General features: G+C 43.7%; 1 protein-coding gene across 1 annotated transcript in view; it reads left to right on the top strand.

Moving 5' to 3' along the window:
* Window positions 1–20,800, top strand: part of TUBGCP4 (tubulin gamma complex component 4) — a 42,784-nt gene extending 21,984 nt beyond the window's left edge. Inside the window, exons 8-18 of the mRNA XM_084641760.1 lie at window positions 2,609–2,774; window positions 4,839–4,963; window positions 6,105–6,155; window positions 8,719–8,824; window positions 9,553–9,660; window positions 9,953–10,091; window positions 12,158–12,335; window positions 13,834–13,968; window positions 18,916–19,032; window positions 19,670–19,809; window positions 20,281–20,800. Of these exons, the coding sequence (XP_084497886.1) occupies window positions 2,609–2,774; window positions 4,839–4,963; window positions 6,105–6,155; window positions 8,719–8,824; window positions 9,553–9,660; window positions 9,953–10,091; window positions 12,158–12,335; window positions 13,834–13,968; window positions 18,916–19,032; window positions 19,670–19,809; window positions 20,281–20,293 (1,278 nt within the window). The 3' untranslated portion in view covers window positions 20,294–20,800. The remainder of the gene's footprint in view (window positions 1–2,608; window positions 2,775–4,838; window positions 4,964–6,104; window positions 6,156–8,718; window positions 8,825–9,552; window positions 9,661–9,952; window positions 10,092–12,157; window positions 12,336–13,833; window positions 13,969–18,915; window positions 19,033–19,669; window positions 19,810–20,280) is intronic.
* Window positions 20,801–21,409: the final 609 nt, after the last annotated feature.

The following is a 21,409-nucleotide window of genomic DNA, read 5'->3' as shown; positions in this document are numbered from 1 at the left end:
ATATTGCTTGGGGATGCAGGAGTGAAATCAGGAAGGCCAAATCACGCTTGGAGTTGCAGCTAGCAAGAGATGTTAAGAGTAACAAGAAGGGTTTCTTCAGGTATGTTAGCAACAAGAAGAAAGTCAAGGAAAGTGTGGGCCCCTTACTGAATGATGGAGGCAACCTAGTGACAGAGGATGTGGAAAAAGCTAATGTACTCAATGCTGCTTTTGCCTCTGTCTTCACGAACAAGATCAGCTCCCAGACTACTGCACTGGGCAGCGCTGCATGGGGAGGAGGTGACCAGCCCTCTGTGGAGAAAGAAGTGGTTCGGGACTATTTAGAAAAGCTGGACAAGCACAAGTCCATGGGGCCGGATGCACTGCATACGAGAATGCTAAAGGAGTTGGCGGATGTGATTGCAGAGCCATTGGCCATTATCTTGGAAAACTCATGGCGATCGGGGGAAGTCCCAGATGACTGGAAAAAGGCTAATGTAGTGCCCATCTTTAAAAAAACAGAAGGAGAAGGATCTTGGGAACTACAGGCCAGTCAGCCTTACCTCAGTCCTTGGAAAAATCATGGAGCAGGTCCTCAGGGAATCAATTCTGAAGCACTTAGAGGAGAGGAAAGCTATCAGGAACAGTCAGCATGGATTCACCAAGGGCAAGTCATGCCTGACTAATCTAATTGCCTTCTATGACGAGATAACTGGTCTGTGGATGAGGGGAAAGTGGTGGACGTGTTGTTCCTTGACTTTAGCAAAGCTTTTGACACTGTCTCCCACAGTATTCTTGCCAGCAAGTTAAAGAAGTATGGGCTGGAGGAATGGACTATAAGGTGGATAGAAAGCTGGCTAGATTGTCGGGCTCAACGGGTAGTGATCAATGGCTCCATGTCTAGTTGGCAGCCGGTATCAAGTGGAGTGCCCCAGGGGTTCGTCCTGGGGCTGGTTTTGTTCAATATCTTCATTAATGATCTGGAGGATGGTGTGGATTGCACCCTCAGCAAGTTTGCAGATGACACTAAACTGGGAGGAGTGGTAGATATGCTGGAGGGTAGGGATAGGATACAGAGGGCCCTAGACAAATTAGAGGATTGGGCCAAAAGAAATCTGAGGTTCAACAAGGACAAGTGCAGAGTCCTGCACTTAGGACGGAAGAACCCCCATGCACCGCTACAGACTAGGGACCGAATGGCTCAGCAGCAGTTCTGCAGAAAGGACCTAGGGGTTACAGTGGACGAGAAGCTGGATATGAGTCAACAGTGTGCCCTTGTTGCCAAGAAGGCCAATGGCATTTTGGGATGTATATGTAGGGACATTGCCAGCAGATGGAGGGACGTGATCGTTCCCCTCTATTCGGCATTGGTGAGGCCTCATCTGGCATACTGTGTCCAGTTTTGGGACCCACACTACAAGAAGGATGTGGAAAAATTGGAAAACGTCCAGCGGAGGGCAACAAAAATGATTAGGGAACTGGAACACGGCTTATGAGGAGAGGCTGAGGGAACTGGGATTGTTTAATCTGCGGAAGAGAAGAATGAGGGGGAATTTGATAGCTGCTTTCAACTACCTGAAAGGGGGTTCCAAAGAGGATGGATCTAAACTGTTCTCAGTGGTAGCTGATGACAGAACAAGGAGTAATGGTCTCAAGTTGCAGTGGGGGAGGTTTAGTTTGGATATTAGGAAAAACTTTCACTAGGAGGGTGGTGAAACACTGGAATGCGTTACCTAGGGAGGTGGTGGAATCTCCTTCCTTAGATATTTTTAAGGTCAGGCTTGACAAAGCCCTGGCTGGGATGATTTAGTTGGGGATTGGTCCTGCTTTGAGCAGAGGGTTGGACTAGATGACCTCCTGAGATCCCTTCCAACCCTGATATTCTATGATTGTGAGGCACCCTCAGATTGAAGTGTCAGCAGAGGAGGGAGATATTAGAATGAACTGATAAATTAAGAACAAGTCAGCAGGACTGAGCAGTCTTCATCTAAGAGTGTTGGAGGGACTTGAGAACAAAGTGGCTGAACTGTTAACAAAAATATGCAAATACTTCCTGAAATCCACTACTAAATTGGAGAACCAGAGAGAGTAGCAATTCAGCTCTTCAAAAATGGTACTGAGGTGATCCTTGGATTATGGACCAGTGAACCTTACTCATCAGTACCAAGACAACTGGGTGAAATACTGATTAGAGAGTTATGAAATATCTAGATTAACATAAGGACAAAGTAACACTGCTCCTGTTAAGGAAAATCATGCATTTCTACTTTACAGAATGTCTGAATATGTTAACAGAATATTGGATAAAAGAGAACCAGTTAATATAACACTGTATTTTCAAAAAGCCTTTCATATGCAGCTTTCAAGGAAACAAATTACTGAAGGGGTGAGAGGCTGCTGGCATAGATTAGGAACAGGCTAAAACACCACTGGAATCAGTTAGACTTACCTGTATCTTAATAATGTAGGGTGGGTTTGCCTTTTTGCCACCTTATTTACATTGGTTTTCCCCCTCTCTTGTTTTTTCGTCCCTGGCACCTTTCTTTCTGTTTGTTCCCCCAATCCCTCTTTCTGCCTGGCCTTGTGTTTTCTACTGCTTCCCCCTTCATCTCGTTGGGGGTTGTGATAGCGCCTGATTGAGGAGGAGAACATGTTAGCACCATCTCTGAAACAGTTTTCTCTGCGAGTGGAAATGTTACCATCATACATACCTGTGCGGGTTGCTGAGAAAATCCTCTTTGTGGGAGAATCAGTACAGATGTTTGAGAATCAAAATGTGAACCTGACCAGAAAAGGTAGGAAACAGCTGTCTGGCTTGTTTACTTGGCTCCTTGCCAGAACTTGGCTTCCCCATGGTCTTTGTTCATTTTGATTAACCGGAGAATACTTTCCAAAGAGTTGTATGATACATCTCTCAATACTATGATCTTTGGTTTGTCTGGACATGTCTGAGAAGAGTTGGTGCACCTCCCGTGCAAGAACCAGCACTTACTTTGGACTTACAAGCCATGCTTTGAAGCCATGGAAGTTTCTACTCCCTCCCATTTAGCTCTTAAAGTTGTGGTTATCACAGCGGCCAAGAGTGTGTATTCAAGTATTTCTGGCTGACTCACCCTTCAGTGTTACATAGAGAAAAGCTTGTCTATATCAACACCTAAGATCCTGCCAGAAGGATGCCCAAATTCTATTTCATCCAGTATCCTAGTTTTTCCCCCCCCTCACCCCATATCTCACAACTTTCCAGCAGAAGCAACATGGCACAAGTTGGCTATCAAGAGGCTTAGAGCAACTATCAGTATCCATTCTTGTTAGTGATATAAATGCTGTTCTAGCTCCTTATGGTGTAGAAACCCGTTCCATCAGATGAGGCAAGCTCTCAGAGCTGATGTGATGCCAGTATTCTTGTGTAGACAAGGCCAAAGACTCAGGTTCCTCTGAGACCTACCACAGAGCTCCATTCACAATTTCACTCAGCCCTGATCTCTCAGCTTTGGAGTCACGCACAGATGCCAGTACAGGGACAGCAGTGGTCATGTGTCTATCCCCCACCCCGGACAAATGACTTCATAGCTATTAGGACCACAGGCAAAAGTTTGACAGACAATTGTTGGGGAGGCAATAGTTAGTGCAACTTAGCCCTGAAACTTTGTAGCACAGTTGACTGTGGATGCAGTAAAATCTGTGCACTATCAAAATCAACAGCTCCTTTGCTGGCATACTTCCTGAATTCCCCCTCCTCTCCCCACCTCACTTCAGTCTCCCTTAATATTTCCTCTTCATCAGAAGTGGACCCCCATCAAGCATCCTGGAGAGCCTCCCACCTTGGGTTCAGAGGTCTTTACATGGCGATTCCACTGGGAGTGTACACTGCCACACCCCTTCAGGGTTTCTCCCTCGCTTATGCCTTAGCCAGTGAGTCAGCTGAGGCGCACACTGGTTTGCCAGCACAAGGGTGTCTGCCACTAGCAGGCGCAGTAAGAGGTGGCATGGAGCTGGTAGCTGAGGGGTGGTGAGGAGAGCAGCTACCACCTCTCAACCCCATCCCGCAGTCCATCCATGGATCACCAGCTGGAATTCCTGCTCTGATGTTCGTCAGTGAATACTAACTGGTGAACCATCAGTGTCTTGCCAGCTGAGGTGTGGCACCGCTGAAGCAGGGGGGTTTATTATTGGTGGGGCAGGGCACATGTGAGAGAGCATGGGTCGGGGAGAAGGGGTAGAAGGATCAGAGTCCATTCCTGGGTAGGAGAGATTCTGTGGGGGGCCATTCCCAAAGAGGGCATGGTGTGGAGGTAGAAACAGAATGGGACTTGCAACCAACAAACTAAGTTGTCACTGCTGAGCCGGCCAAGATGAGCCTGCATCCAGTTATGGGGGGCGGGGGTGCGCAATGAAGACACAAAGGCAAACCTTAGACCAGGTGAGGGTGATTAGTGAGGATGCGCTTCATTCAGTATTCTTGTGTAGACAAGGCCAAAGACCGTAAGAGAGAGGGGCTTGGTTTTTAGCTTAGTTGGTCAAAAAATCTGATCTGAGTCCTGGATTGGGATGGAACTAGCAGGAAACATCATTGCTTGCAGAGTGACAGATGCTTTGCTATTGTGACAAGCCACTCTGTAGGCTCTCTGGAAATGTTCCACTTACCAGATGGCCTAGAGCTGTAGGTAAGAAGTATTTGTTGTCCAATGAGTAAGCGACTTTGGGCATGAAGGGCTGGCAAAATGTTCCTAGGCAATCCACACACACAACTTTACTTGGCAAAGGCTGCTGAACAGTCTGTTAATAGCTTACCTGGAAAGTATCTTGCTTTTTTTGTACTGTTTTACTTCAGTCCAGATGCTCTTCCCTTTTCTGGGTAGGCTCCATCTTGAAGAACCAGGAAGACACTTTCGCTGCAGAGCTACACCGCCTCAAGCAGCAGCCACTCTTTAGTCTGGTGGACTTTGAGGCTGTGGTTGACTGGATTCGGAGCACAGTTGCTGAGGTAATCAAACATATTGGGGTCCTGAGTCCACAACTCCTACCAGGGGCTTAAACACTTTGGAACCGTATGCCTCTGCAGCATAGAAAGACCACATGGACCAAATCTTTTGGGAGGGAATGTGCTTGAGGGAATGCTGACTAGATCCCAAGGATAGCTAGGGAGAGAAGCAAGAACCCCTGGAGAGCTCCTTGATTCTAGAAGATGGTGTGTGTCAGAACCTGCAGAGTGAGTGAGTTTTGGGGAAGGTGGGACACTCTCTAGAGCTCATGAGGTGAACAGGCATGGAAGGAGCAGGCGACTTTACAGGGCTCCTGAGCTGTATGTTGTGTCAATTTTTAGTGAGACAAGGAAATTAATGGACAGCTATTGCTTATTTGCTATGGGAGGAAAAAAAAGGAGTTAGTGTCCACAGACTTTAAAGGTTTTTGACTTCTAAAACTGTACTGAGAAAGGATAATGCTAGAGGATGTTTGTTTATTGAATGTACATTATGATAATGTACTTGTATATTTATTTATCAGATTATATGAAAAGTGAGTATTTGAACATTTACCTACCCTCCTTTATTTTTTCATTTCCATACTTTTAAATACTTAGTTAAAATATACATATCAAGGAGAGTTACAGTCCAAAACACCCAAAGAAGCAACTTTAATGAAGTTTGGTCTGTTAATTATAAAACTTGTCAGTAGAGCCCATATCAGTGGGAACCTCAAAGGAATCATGCTAGTTCTGCCCATTTTCCCAAGCCATCCCCCTGAGGGAAGTGAGTTGAAATAAAATATTTCCTAGGAGGGGGGATGGAGTTGGTTTGGTAACAGAGTTTGACTCCATTACAGTTTCTTATAAGAGCTACTTGTATTTGACTGATATTTAAGATTGCTGCCAAAAGTAATCATGATGGTGTGAGTTAGAGGGTTCATTAATTACTAACATGGGCTGCCAGCAAACGGATACTCCCTCTTCTTATTCTGCCCTAGTTTTGGATGGATTCAGTTATATGTAGATTTTTTTTTTTTAACCATGCTCATCATCATGGTTTTCTGAGGGTGGTGGCTAATGTTCTGATTGAGTAGGTTCAGTTAAGAACACAGAGTTTGGAGTGCTGGGTTCTGCTGAGCATGTTCTGGTTTCTCCTTAGCACCTATGGAAGCTGATGGTAGAAGAATCAGATTTACTAGGACAACTGAAGGTAACATAACTATTTCTCTGAAAAAGCTGAAATTGAGAGATTTTTAAATTAGTTCTTTCCTATCCAGTGTCCACACTCATTTTCTGTGTTTGCCTCCATTGGACAAAGCTGTTCTCGCCTCCTGTATCCTAAAAATGGGAGAGCATGGCATGATCTTTCAGGGTCTACGATAGAATCAGAGAAATGGAGGGCTGGGAGGGAGCTCAAAGCCATCAAGTCCAGTCCCCTGCACTGAGGCAGGACCAAGTAAACCTAGACCATTCCTGACAGATATCTGTCTAACCCAGGAGTTCTCAAACTTCATTGCACTGCGATCCCCTTCTGACAAAAAAAAAAATTACTTACATGACCCCAGGAGTGGGGGACTGAAGCCTGAGCCTGCACATCCAAGCCCCACGGCCCTGGCTGGGGGTCCAAAGCAATAACTCAAGGGCTTCAGGTTGGAGGGGCCTGTAACCTGAGCCTGCCACCCAGAGCTGAAGCCCTCAGGCTTCAGCTTTAGCCCTGGGTGGCAGGGCTCAGACTTTGGCTTTAGTCCCCGGCCACAGTAAGTCTAATGCCAGCCCTGATGACCCCATTAAAACAGGGTCGCGATCCACTTTGGAGTCTCAACCAAGAGTTTGAGAACTGCTGGTAACCTGGTCTTAAAAACCTCCAGTGATGGGAATTCCACAAATTCCCTTGGAAGCCTGTTCCAGAATTTAACTACCGTTATGGTTAGAAGAATTTTCCTAATATTTAACCTAAATCTCCCTTGCTTCAGATTAAGGCCATTACTTCTTGTCCTACCTTCAATGGACATGAAGAACAATTTGATCATCATCCTCTTTATAAACTGCCCCTCATGTGTTTGAAGATTATTAGGTCTCCACTTCCTCCCATGCCAAATCTTCTTTTCTCAAGACTAAACTTGCCCAGTTTTTTTTAAACCTTTCCTCATAGATAAGGCCCTACCAAATTCACGGCCATGAAAAACACATCATGGACAGTGAAATCTGGTCTTCCCCTGTGAAATATGGTCTTTTGTGTGCTTTTACCCTATACTATACTGATTTCCTGGGGGAAACCAGTGTTTCTCAAATTGGGGGTCCTGACCCAAAAGGGAGTTGCAGGGGAGTCACAAAGTTAATTTAGGGGGGGTTGCAGTATTCCTATCCTTACTTCTGCACTGCCTTCAGAGCTGGGCGGCCAGAGCGGCGGCTGTTGGCCGGGTGCCCAGCTCTGAAGGCAGTGCCTCTGCTAGCAGGCAATCCCATACCATGCCCCCCTTACTTCTGTGCTGCTGCTGGCGGGGGCTGTGCCTTCAGAGCTGGGCTCCCAGCCAGCAGCCGCTGCTCTCCAGCCGCCCAGCTCTGAAGGCAGCGCTGCCAACAGCAGCAGAGCAGAAGAAAGGGTAGCAGTACCACAACCTCCCCCACCCACCACAATAACCTTGTGATTTTTCTCCCCCCGCCCCAACGCCTTTTTGGGTAAGGAACCCTACAAATTACAATACTGTGAAATTTCAGATTTAAATTATGAAATTTATGATTTTTTAAATCCTATGACTGTGAAATTGACCAAAATGGACTGTGAATTTGGTAGGGCCCTACTCATAGATCAGTTTTTCTAAACCTTTTATTATTTTTGTTGCTGTCCTCTGGCCTCTCCAATTTTTCAACATCTTTCCTAAAGTGTGGCTCCCAGAATTAGAGACAGTGCTCCAGGTGAGGCCTCACCAGGGCTGAGAAGAGCAGGACAATTATCTCCCACGTTTTACATACGACGCTCCCATTAATACACCCCAGAATATCAGCCTTTTTTATAACTGCATCACATTGTTGATTCATATTCAGTTTGTTATCCACTATAACCCCAGATTCTTTTTAGCAATCTAAACCTAGCCAGTTATTCTCCATTTCATAGTTGTGTGTTCGATTTTTCCTTCCTAAGTGCAGTACTTCACGCTTGTCTTTATTGAATTTCATTTTGTTAATTTTAGACTAATTCTCTAATTTGTCAGTGTTGTCTCGGATTCTAATCCTGTCCTCCAAAGTGTCCGCACTCCCCCCTAGGTTGGTGTCATCAGCAACTTTTATAACCACACTCTCCACTCCATTATCCAAGTCATTAATGAAAATATGGAAGAGTTCCAGACCCAGGACTGAACCCTGTGGAACCCCAGTAGATATGTCCTTCCAGTTTGACAGCAAACCATTGATAACTACTTTGAGTATGGTCTTTCAACCTGTTGTGCACTCACCTTATAGTAATTTTATCTAGACTACGTGTCTCTAATTTCTGTATGAGTCATTTTCTAGGATTCACCTGTGTGTGTGTGTTTTGCAATCTGCATCTTGGAGAGATGGCAAGACACCACAGACCTTTGGGACATAAGATGGATTCTTCCCAAAACCAGAAATCCTGCTCTGGAGATTCAGGTTGTACTGCTGCTCTTTAAAATGGTACAAACTGCAGTCCATCCAGTAATGAAAGCAGACACTAAACCAGGAAAGGTAAGTGTGGGTTTTATAGTTTCTGTTCAATTCTTTAGAGTTTTGAATTTAAATGTTTTTCTTCACAGATTATTAAGGATTTTTATCTCCTGGGGAGAGGAGAATTGTTCCAAGCCTTCATAGACACTGCACAGCACATGTTAAAAACCCCACCCACAGCTGTAACTGAACATGGTGAGTAATCATAATTGAGTTGCCAAGACCTGCTTGCTCTGCCCGCTGTGGCAAGAGGACAGCCAGCCCTGCCTAGCACAGCAAGTGTGAGACTTGTTCAATTTCTTGAGCAGTCACCAAGGATGAACCTGTATTTTCCCACTGCAGCATGCAGCTCTCTTAACATTGCTCTGGATAGTCTCCATGACATCAGAGATAAGCAGGTGTAGGTGACAGTGTGCTGTAGAGAACAACCCTGCACTGTCCACGGAGTAAGATCAACTAAATTGGATCTAAAAGGGCTTTTCCTTTTCTTATATTGATAATTTACCAAACAATTGCCTAGTAATTTGGTAAATTACTTTGCAAACATGAGAAGGTCGTATCTATGGATTAGTGCACTGGGAGAGAGAAGCCGCCATCTTGGCATACAGAAGCACCCCCTTTACTTCTTAGAGATGTTTACATGCGGGTTGCTGAACTAGAATGTAGAGTGTCATACAGACTGGCCATCCCTTCATGACTGTGTCAAGTATCCCATGTGGCAGGGCAGGTCAGTGTTCCAAAGCTGAGGCAGGAAATCACAGAGGGATGGGAACTAGTTGCAATTTAGAAGATTGCCATCGAGTCCCAGCATGAGCTACTAAGGACTGAGTAGAATTCTCAGCCTCTGGCCCCATAGCAACTCTGTGGTTGGTGTCAGTTGCACCTTGATGCTCTCTGTGACATTCATGCTCTTTCCCTATCAGATGTCAATGTGGCGTTCCAGCAGTCTGCTCACAAGGTGTTGCTAGATGATGATAATCTCCTTCCTTTAGTCCACCTTACCATTGAGTATCATGGAAAAGAGCATAAAGGTATTGAGTTGTGCCTGCTTTTTAAGGGTGGGGGGTAGTGGTGCTGGCTTGCTTCAGCCTCTATTCATACTGCAGACTTTTAGGATTAAGAAATCGTAACTCTGTGCTCCCTCTCCTCTTTGGCCTTCATGATTCAGGAGTTTCTCCTCCCTCCCGCACACCACACTGTACCTTTAGACTCCCTGCCGCTGCTGCCTCTCTTCATTCAGTTCTTCCCTTCTTTGTTTATTACCAGGTATGTCACTCCCCACTAAATCTGTACACGGGTTAAAGTTCAGCAATTCTTTTCCAGATGCTTCTCAGGCTCGGGAAGGGCCTTCCCGGGAGTTATCTCCTCGTGAAGCCCCCACATCTGGTTGGGCAGCTCTGGGACTCTCTTATAAAGTGCAGTGGCCATTGCACATCCTCTTCACCCCTGCTGTCTTGGAAAAGTGAGTACCAGATCCTTGTCTGTTCACTGTAGGCATCCCACCTCTGAAGTTTCAGGCACACAGTGATTCTCTATCCTTCACACTGAATGAAGGGAAAAGAGCTTCAGTGCCTTTGTCTGCTCTCCAAATTATTCAGTACAACTTACTTACATTATGGCCACTTGTTGCTGATGTCATGACGAGTGCGGTATGGTACTGCTAGATTTGCTTCTCCCTTACAAATCTGTCCATCTACAGCTCTACTCCTTCCTCCTCATGGTGAAACTCCCGCAGAGCAATAGAGAACCACTGTAGCCTGATAGGTGTATCAATTAATTTCTTAGACCATATTGGTCAATAAGGGTTCGGTCTTCTGAGTGGCTACAGCATCAGGAAGGTTATTCCCAGTATCACTAGAATGTGAGACCTGAGGAGCACATAAACTATTGCAATTTGTAATAAAGGAATTTGTGATAAATCCACTAAGCAGCTGAATAGTCACACAAACACTGAAATACTACAGCAGATAGAGTGAAAAGTGTTCAACCCTGTAACTGGCATCAGATCTCCTGCTGGGGAACCCTGGAGTGTCAGTCATGATCTCCTCCTCCTCTTCATTGTCATCACCACCACCAGTGGGTCTCATTGTGGCATCTGCCAAGGCACACAGGCTGAGATACAGCTTTTATAATCTGTAACGCTGATGCCTACTTGGGTTCATACGTATTTATGTAGGTTTAATCTATATTTTAATCTGTTTCTATACCCCACTAAATTTGGGGTGCCCCATTTTCCATAGAATAACCTGTTAGTTCCTTTTATACCCATTAATGTTTACATTACTCAGTCACTATAACAACTTGTGGTTAGCACTTTACTGACACCCTATGTCTGCAAAAATGCCCAAAATACTCTAACCGGCTTTAACTGGTACATTGCAATATATATTTCCTAAATATCAGCAGTTAACACTTCTGTTCCTGTGACTGTTTCATTTTGTGACAGGGTGACTCAGCAGTAAGGCTACATTTTAGTCACTGGTATTTTTAGTAAGTCACGGGCAGTAAACAAAAATTCACGGCCCGTGACCTGTCCATAACTTTTACTAAAAATACCAGTGAATAAATCTTGGCGGGGGGGAGACAGTGGCACATGGCCTGGGACCCCTGCTGGTGCGGGGAGGGGAAGCAGGGGAGAGGGGATTGGCAAGGCCGGAAGGCTCCCTACCTGGCTCCATGCCTCCCCCCTTCTTTCCCCGCAGCAGCAGTTTAGGTGTGGGAGGGGGCAGGGGATGGGGTAAGGCAGGCTCTGGGTAGCACTTACCTGGGGGGGCTCCCCGGCGGTGGCAACATCCCCCTCACTCACTGCTAGGCGGAGGCACCACCAGGCAGCTCTGCGTGCTGGCTCTGCCTGAAGACACCACCCCCGCAGCTCCCATTGGCTGCGGTTCCCTGGCCACGCCTCCACCTAGTATCTGAGAGGGATGTTGCCCAGGTAAGCGCCACCCAGAGCCCACCTCACCCCATCCTGTGCCCCTGCCCCCTCCCACACCCAAACTCTGCTGTGGCAGGGTCGGGTGGGGGAGCAGTGGCCTGAGACTGCCCCAGCAGCAACTGGTGCATCTGGTGTAGGGGCTGCCTGAGCTTCCCCTGAGCCAGTGGCCACTGCAGAAGTCCCCAAGGTCATGGAAAGTCACAGAATCAGTGACAAACTTGTAGCCTTACTCATCAATTAGCTACCCATGTCAGCCTATTTCTAAGCCTGAGGCCTTGTTTGACTAAGCTAAATATCTTACAGCCCTGAAGCCAGTAGGCTCTGGATCACATTAATACATACATTTCACCTCTGTATTCTCAATATACCTGATATTTTTTTATTCTTGCCTACACCATGAGTTCAATGCCATTAAGGACAAAAAACATTTCTATTTACAGGGCTGGGCCATACCCCCACCTGTTCTACATGTTGCTGTTCAGCTCTCTGGCTTTTTGTCTCATGTCCATGTTCCAGCCTTTGTCTGGTGTGGGACTTGGGCTCCAAGGAAGCCTTTCTTTTTCTTGAATGGTTGCTATTTGTCTTGGCTGCAGATACAACGTTGTATTCAAATACCTGCTGAGTGTGCGGCGGGTCCAGGCTGAGTTGCAGCACTGCTGGGCTCTCCAGATGCAGCGCAAGCACCTGAAGTCCAACAGAACTGATGCCATCAAGTGGCGTTTGAGGGATCACATGGCCTTCCTTGTGGATAATCTTCAGTACTATCTGCAGGTCAGGGTGCAGAAGAGGACGTGGTGTGCCATTTAGGCAGATAAACAGGAAGAGGGAAATGAAGGGGAGGCACTGAGCAGGCGTCTAAATCCTCTACAGCAAGAAAGACTCAGATTATGCCACGCACCATCTTTTCCTGGGGAGTTTGCCTGCAGGTTGTAGGGGAGAAGGGTGGATAGGGTAGGGAGAACAAGGACTGAAAAGTGCAAGGCAAGAGCTATTAATTCCTGGACTGGTGCCAAAGCAGAACTGCTGAGCTGAGGGACCAGTGACTATCTTAAAGCTTGTGCTCTCGTGAACCAGCAGAGCAATAAGTGAATGCTATGCAGGAATTCCAGCTTTCCAGTGATACCTAGTGTTCATAGGTAGCCAAGATACCATCCTGCCTTTCTCTCCTTCAAATTCAGCCGCATCCCGAGTTTAGTTGTTGCTGTTTTGAGCAGTTAGAAACAATGCTGTAAACCAATAGTTTTCAACCTGTGATCCATGAACGTCTGGGGTCCGCAGACTATTATCTTTACCATAGAATAGTGATTTTCCACCTGTCTGTGGACACTAGTGGTTTAAGATTTTCCAAAAGAGTCTGCACCTCCATTTGAAATTTTTAAGGGGTCTGCAAAGGATAAAAGGTTGAAAACCACTGTTCTAAACATCTGAGCTTGAAACTGCAGTTTTCAATGGGTAAAAATGGAACTTCTAGTTGCCAGGATTTTGTGAGACTATTGGCTGTTAAAATCACCACTGGCACTGTGAAATGAAAGTGGTAGCATGAGGGATGAACAAGACAACGATAGAAGAAAACTGATTCTGAAGTGCAGCGGTACCTAACTTTCAGTTTTTTGTTGAATATTAACTATATAAAAAGTGTCACAAACCTTAAAAGAAAATAACCATTTAACTCTCCCCTCAAGTGACAGTTAAACTGAAAATATTTAACTTCCCCAACCTTGTATCTGATATTTTCTCCAATTAGCTTAATTGGGCAGTCTCAGTGCCTCTTGCATGTGGACACAGGGACTGCTAATGACAACAGTATGGGACTCAGGTTGGCTTCCAGAATTTGGGTGAGAGCTACAAAGGGGCAAATTAACTTTTTGTGAAACTCTTGAAATGTTAACATAATTAAGTATCTAAAAGATCGAAAAACCAAATTGCTAATCCTGCTTTAGAATCCAATATTTCATGGTTTGCCAGTAGGAAAAAAATGGATGAGAATTTAATTAAATATTTAACAGAATTTAAAGGTTGTGAGAACTTCAAACTGGTTTTTAGAAATTTCAGGGGGGAGGGCAGAAAATGGCCCATTTTTGACAAGCTCTACACAGATCCTAGATGAAGGTTCAGACAAAAAAGTGTTCAGACTCGTCTGGGGTAGGGCACTCCTGAGATTTTTCTAGCTCTTGCTGGAGGCAGGTTGAGGAGGCTAGGTAGAGATGGAATTGCTCCCAGCAGGTAAGGAAGAGGTGGTACTAATGAAATTTCTGTACCTGCCTATCAGGTGGATGTGCTGGAGTCTCAGTTCTCACAGCTTCTGCTGCAGATAAACTCCACTCGGGATTTTGAGAGCATCCGATTGGCTCATGATCACTTCCTAAGTAACCTGTTGGCTCAATCCTTCATCCTGCTCAAACCTGTAAGTAGATTTTGCTCTCTGGTTCTTTTCCACAAGATACCCCAGGGGTTTTATATTCCATTGTGAATATATGATATACCAATAACATTTCCCATATTCGTATAGAGAAGGTCAGAAGGGACCACTGTGATCATCTGTGACCTCCTGCATAACTAATTCCTGTTTGAACTGAAGCATCTCTTAGAAAAACATCCAATTTTGATTTAAAAATTTCCAGTGATGGAGAATCCACCACAATCCTTGATAAGTTGTTCTAGTGGTCAATTATCCTCACTGTTAAGTTACCTTATTTCTAGTCTGAATTTGTCTAGCTTCAGCTTCCTGCAGCTGGATCTTGTTATACCTTTGTCTGCTAGATTGAAGAGGCCATTATCAAAGTTTTGTTCTCCTGTATACGTACTTATAGGCTGTAATTAAGTCTTTCCATAACCTTCTATTTGAGGAGCTAAATAAATTGAGCTCCTTCAGTCCTTCATTATAAGGCATATTTTTCAATCTCCTTCTTGAATTGTGGACACCAGAACTGGGCACAGTATTCCAGCAGCAGTTACACCAGTGCCAAACACAGGGGTAACATAACTTCTCTGCTCCTACTCAATATTCCCCTATTTATTCATTCAGTGATTGCATTAGCTGTTTTGGCCCAGTGTCGCACTCATGATCAGCTGCTTATCCAACATGCCCCCAAATCTTTTTCAGAATCACAGCTTCCCAGGGTAGAGTCTCCCATTGTGTAAGTATGGCCTATGTTCTTTGTTCCTAGATGTCTACATTTTGCATTTCACCATATTGAAATGCTTATTATTTGCTTGCATCCATCTTACCAAGATGTTAGATCACTATATCAGTGATCTGTCCTCCTTCCTTATTTACCACTCCCCCAGATTTTATCATCTACAAACTTTCAGTTTTTCTTTTAAGACGGTCACTTATAAAATTGTTAAACAGGGTAGGGCTAAGAACTGATTCCTACAGAGCTCCACTGGAAACACATCTGCTCCATTATTATTCCCTGTTCAGTTACTTTCTGAGGCCTTGCAGTTAGCCAGTTTTTAATCCATTTAATGTGTGCAACGTTGATTTGTATCTTTCTAGTTTTTTAATCAAAATGTTGTGTAATACCAAGACAAATGCCTTACAGAAGGAAAAGGTAATAGTGTTGATGTAATATAATCAACCAAACCTGTTATCTCAAAAAATATACCAAATTAGTTTGACAGGATCTATTTCCTATGAACTCATGTTTATTTTTATATTACCCTCCTTTAATTCTTTTTATTAAGAGTCCCATCACAACCATTCCATTTACTTTCTTCCTGTCCTCTGGAACCTCCCCGTGTCCAAGACTTACTGAAAATCAAAATTAATGATCCAGAGAGCTCCTCAGTCCTCTTAACTTGCAATTGTGTTTTTTAATCTGGACCTATTTATTTTAAAATTATTTAAAGCAGCTACTAATATACTCCTGAGTTACTGTTAGAATGGAAAATATTTCAATCACCATATCATATCATCTAGCTTTTTCTCAAATATGAAACAAATATCCATAATGAACACTTCTGCTTTTTCTTCAGTGACTATTCTATTTCCATCTAGTAATGGACCAACAAACCATTTAGGATTTTTGTCCTTCCTAATACGCTTTTAGGTTCCTTTTTATTGTCCTTAACTCTGCTGGCCATATATTTCTTCTTGTGTTCTTTTGCTTCCCTTACCAATTTTCTACAATTAATTTCTATCAACTTCCCCTTTTTTCCATTTGTAATTATTTTTATCAGTGCTTTCACTTTCCCTCTAAGCCATGGTTGGTGTTTGTTTGTTTTTGTTTTAAATTAGTGGAGTCTTTTTCTCCATTGTGGGCTTTGGGACATCTAGTAAAATGTTCTTATAGTTCAACATATTCCCCTTTTTTTGGTGCAAATTCTCTCTGCTGATGTCTCATAATTGTATCCAGGTTTGTGAAACTGGCTCTCAAAGTGCCAAGTTATATATTACTGGTTTGGACTTCACATTTATTATGTACAAATAGCATGATCAAGTCGTCATCCTTTGCATTTATGCAACCACTAAATTTTATCAATTCCTCTATCTGTCAACATGAAGTCTAATATAGAATTCTCCTGTGTTGGATGCATCATTGCATGAGCTAGGAAATTGTCATCTATAATTTTTAGGAATTTCAAGGACATTTTAATACTGGTAGCATAAGACTTCCATCATGCTGCTCAGATTGAAGTCCCCCAGGGTAATGCAGCTAGGGATCATCCTGCTCCTTAATGTAATGTGGTAGTCGGCAGAAGATACCAACCAATACCCCATCTTACGTTTTATCTGTAAGCACTGAAGATCATTTGCTTCAAAGTTGTCAGTGACTTGGAAACAGGTGTTTCTATTTTTGACAGTGTGCCCTCTCCCCTACGCTGTACTTCCCAAATAGTGATTTTAACATTCCCAACATGCAAGTCTTTCTACTTGATTTCAGTAATACCACATAGGTCTAATTTATGCTCATAAATGAATAATTCCAATTCCTCTTTTATTACTCAGGCTGCTAGCATGGGTGTACAGGCAATTAAACAATCTCTTCTCTTCATATCCATGGTGTTTTGAATAATTTTGTTCTTAACATCTTGATTTTATGCCAAATGAGTGCTCAGTTGTCCAATCAAATTATCAGCCAGTCTAAAGCCCACCTCCAGTTCATGGCGTCAGTGTTTAACTAATGTCTGTCTGATAAACTTAACAGTTCAGCTGCTCACACCTAGTGACCTCAAAAAGTAGAATGAGTCATTAAAATATTTGTCCATTCCCACAAGCAGTGGACAGTGCAAGTACATTTTCTAGCACCTTCTATAGTCCAGGTTTAAACCTCTACTACGATAGGGCCCCCATTACTTCCTTTCAGAGTATAAAAACATAAGATATTCTTATGTAATATCCCAGATGTGATCACCTCAAAGCCGCATAAAGGGAAACTGGCACCTTACTACTTGAGACCTGTTGCTTCCTTGTATGTAGCCCAAAATTGCTATGGCCTGTTTTGCTGCCATATTATATTTCACACACTCATATTATGGTATTCTAGGTTTCTCCCTGGCTTTGAGTATCTGGGTTTGATTGTATTTCTGTAGCAGTATTAGCTGCTTTTCTCCCACAGCATTTAAGGCCAGTTGGGCCCTTAGATCATCTACCCTAACCTCTGACATATATTGGAGGCCACAAAATTTCACCCAGTTACCCTTCATTGAGCCTGCTAACTTGTTTGACTAAAGCAAGTTTTCCAGAAAAGCACCAGGCTGGATCTAAAGACCGCAAGAAAATGACTATCATTGTTTAAAAAAAATTGTGCCTTCTTCCCAAGCTGAATTCTACAAAACTGGGGGACGGGGCAAAAAAATCGCAGATGAAGTTCAATGTTGATAAATGAAAAGTAATGCACATTGGAAAACATAATGCCAACTATACATATAAAATGATCGTGTCTAAATTAGCAGTTACCACTCAAAAAAGATCTTGTGGTCATTGTGGATAGTTCTCTGAAAACATCCACTCAATGTGCAGTGGCAGTCAAAAAAGCGATCAGAATGTTGGGAATCATTAAGAAAAGGACAGACAGTAAGACACAAAATATACTGCCTGTATATAAATCCATGGTACGCCCACATCTTGAATACTGCCTGCAGATGTGGTCGCCCCATCTCAAAAAAGATATATTGGAATTGGAAAAGGGCAACAAAAATGATTAGGGGACTTTTCAGCTTGGAAAAGAGACGACTAAAGGGGCATAGGATAGAGGTCTATAAAATCATGACTGGTGTGGAGAAAGTAAGTGGTGTTTACTCCTCCTCATAACACAAGAACTAGGAGTCACCAAATGAAATGAATAGGCAGCAGGTTTAGAACAAACAAAAGGAAGTATTTTTTCCATACAGTGCACAATCAACCTGTGGAACTCCTTGCCAGGGGATGTTGTGAAGGCCAAGACTATAACAGGATTCAAAAAAGAACTAGATATGTTCATGGAGGATAGGTCCATCAATGGCGTCCCTAGCCTCTGTTTGCCAGAAGTTAGGAATGGGTGACAGGGGATGGATCACTTGATGATAACCTGTTCTGTTCATTGCCTCTGGGGCACCTGGCATTGGCCACTGTTGGATGACAGGATTACTGGGCTACATGGACCTTTGGTCCGACCCAGTATGGTAGTTTGTTATTTTGCTTATTCATCCCAAGTTTCTAGTCTCCCTTTGTCTCCTTTTCAGATCATTAGTCCTTGCTAGGTGACTCAGCAGGGAATCTTATATCTGTCCCCTAATATTTTTCTGTTAGAGTCCCTAACAGATTGTAAAAAGTGAGTTTTAAAAGTCTGTCCTATTTATGCTGCTTTCTTTTTGTGTTTCTCTCACTGGATGAAAATCTTTCAGGCTCTTATTGCTACTTTTGTGTTTCAAACACCTGCAGCGGAATGTTTGTTTAAAAATTGTTTTCACTCGCATTTTAAATTGTGGCAGCATGTCTCATTTGTACAAAAAACTCAAATGTTAGGCTACATTTAAGCAGCGTCCCTTCAACTTTATTAGTATGATTTTAGATTATCAGCTTTCTGAATAAGAAAAGTTTTGTTCAAAATATTCCATATTACAGCACTAAAGTGTCATAATTTTAAAAGAGGTTATGTGTAGAAGTAGTGGGCTCCCTGTTCATCGCTGAAAGGAAAGGAAAGGGTGAGTTAAAGCGGAAGAAGTTGAAAGGTATAAAGGTATTGGAGGGAGGGCAGCAAATGACACTATGCTACGTTCCTCCTCCTCTTAGGATATTCCTGCAGTTTTTAAATGGTCAGGTCAAGCAAGACCCAATGAACTAATGTGTGAAAATGCCCTCTCATTGGGTCTGTTTTTGGCATCTAATTTTAAAATTACTTTCTTATGACTTACTCTCTCTCTGCAGGTTTTCCATTGCCTGAATGAAATCCTGGATCTCTGTCACAGTTTCTGTTCTCTGGTCAGTCAGAATTTGGGCCCATTGGATGAGCGTGGAGCTGCACAGCTGAGCATCCTGGTAAAGGTGAGTCTTTGTCCATCCAGATCTCTCCTCCTTCCTGCTGTGTGCATACATGGGACATGACAAACAGAGTTGATTTTGGATTTAGGCTTGACTATGACAGTTACATTTTTTTAAATTGATTTAGTAAAACCAGTGCAAATCCCTGTGTGGACACTTACTTAGGGTTAAGAGTAGCCACCCTATGTCAATCAGGAATTTGTTTTAAGTTAAACTGAAATTAAAAACAAGTTTTAGCTAAATTGGGGCAACTCTTGTGTAAGCAAGGCAGCAGCCAAGCCCTGCCCCTTCCTATCTACACTGATGAGTGCAGAGCTGCAGCCAGCAATCTCAAGTCGCCTGTGTTGAGCAAGCAAATACAAGCTTGCAATAAACTTTATAAGATTGTGGAGTTGGGAAAAGCAGCTTGTGAGTCTCAGGGTCTGTACTTTCACCCTGTTGTATCAAGCACTAGAATGTCATGGGGGTAATAGCTAGCTTACCTTACAGTGGAGATGGCAGTGTCACTTTGCTGTCACAGGCCACTTGTATCTGGAAGGAAATGTCACTTTAGGTCCATGAAAGATTGTTTTGGCAGCAGTGGGAGACAAAGCCACAGTAGCCTTAGCATCCTCTAATTCTGATCTTCTGTAATCTGCAGGGCTTCAGCCGTCAGTCCTCGCTCCTTTTCAAGATTCTCTCCAGCGTTCGCAACCACCAGATAAACTCTGACTTGGCTCAGCTGTTGCTCCGCCTGGACTACAACAAATACTACACCCAGGCTGGGGGGACCTTGGGCAGGTAGGAATACGCAGCACTGAAGCCTGGAAGGGCACCAGGCTTGGTGGTAGCAGCAACTCTCCTTTCTGAGGTTACTGAAACGAGTCAGTTAAGGGCTCAGAGTGGTAGCCAGGTTAGTCTGTATAAGCAAAAAACTGAGGAGTACTTGTGAACTAATTCTCAGTGATTTTATTAAGAGGTTCTGTCGTGGGAGGACTTTGTCATTTTCCATCTGGACCCAAAATTACTTGTATCAAAAGGCTCACATCTGCATTACATGGACTAAAGTGCTGCCACGTGATGAGGCCAGTGGGTCTGAATTAGCCACACACCATAGCCACCTCTTCCTCACTGTTTGTATATTTACTTTGGGATCAATGCAAGCTACCTACCATGTGGTGTTTACTGATCACTGGAACAATCTACCCAGTTGCATGGAGAGAATTTCTTAGGGTATGTAATTAATGGTGTCTCTTTCCTCCTCTCTTGCAGTTTTGGGGTTTGAGCACCAGGACCAGTTTTTCTGGCTGAGAACTAGCGCACGGCAAGATGTAGCAAGAACACCAACTGCTGCTGCAGTGAGTGTACATAGCCATTGGTCCTGTTCCTAGGGAATTTGCATTTTCCTGGCCAAGTCCTTCTCAATAGCTGTTTATAGTCAACTATTGCCAGGTATCAATCTCTTCTGGAAAAAACTAATGGGGAGAATGTCTCATGCAGTCAGTGCTCCTAGTGACTGCAGGGAGCCATTCCACTCACTGAACACCACAGTGGGCACACACTCCTGTGGCATTTCTGTATCCCTGTTGTGCTTCATGCCGGGTGTCATTTTCTGAAGAAGAGGAAACGCAAGATCACGCAGCTCCTCCTACCTCTTCAGCCGAACTGTTAACCTTTGTCACTAGGAAAGCAAAGAGAGAAGTATCCTACTAAATGCCTGTGTATGAAAAAAGGCTCCGACTGTTTGCATAGGGTTCAGTTTGTACAATAAATCGTTTTGCAGTTGCCATGATCTCAGATTCAGACAAATCTGCAGGTATGTCTGATGCAGCAGGGAGAAATGACAAGAATTGGGTGGTAGGTGTATGTTGCTGTAGTGCCTGATTAGGCAACTAACAGTGTCTGTACAGCCAAAGGTTTGTACAAATGCACACTGTACTTTGTTTGAGCAAGAGAGAAGTATGGGGTTATTGATGCAAGCTTTCTTTCTGTAAAGAGAATTTTAGATTAACCCAAGGAGAGGTAAAGGCGGTGGTGTGGTTAGGTCTAAGCATGTTTTTGCTCGGGGCAGGAGCTCCTTGTAACAGACATTGCTCTGGCTACTACTAGAATAGCAGGATAGATGGGCACTATAGGAGGAAGCTATTTTTGCTTTAACATGGCACAAACTTAAACGTGCTTAGTTTGATCTGGGTGACCCAAACACTCTTGACATAAGAGTATTAATTCATTTGAATCAGAGAGAGGGAGCCTTATTTCCAATATATACAACACTGAGCTCCCTGCAACAGTGGTGCAAGAGGCAAAAAACGTCAGGTTAAGACCTAAAAGAATGAAGAGTAAAGGGAAACTACAGTACCTACTACAGCTCACTGCCATTGAGGGAAAGCAAGAGTGGAAT

This window comes from Lepidochelys olivacea (assembly GCF_965140295.1).
Source record: "Lepidochelys olivacea isolate rLepOli2 genome assembly, chromosome: 10".
In the NCBI taxonomy this organism is placed as follows: domain Eukaryota; kingdom Metazoa; phylum Chordata; order Testudines; family Cheloniidae; genus Lepidochelys; species Lepidochelys olivacea.
Note: the sequence above shows the minus strand (reverse complement) of the source record. Positions and strands in the feature narration are given on the sequence as shown.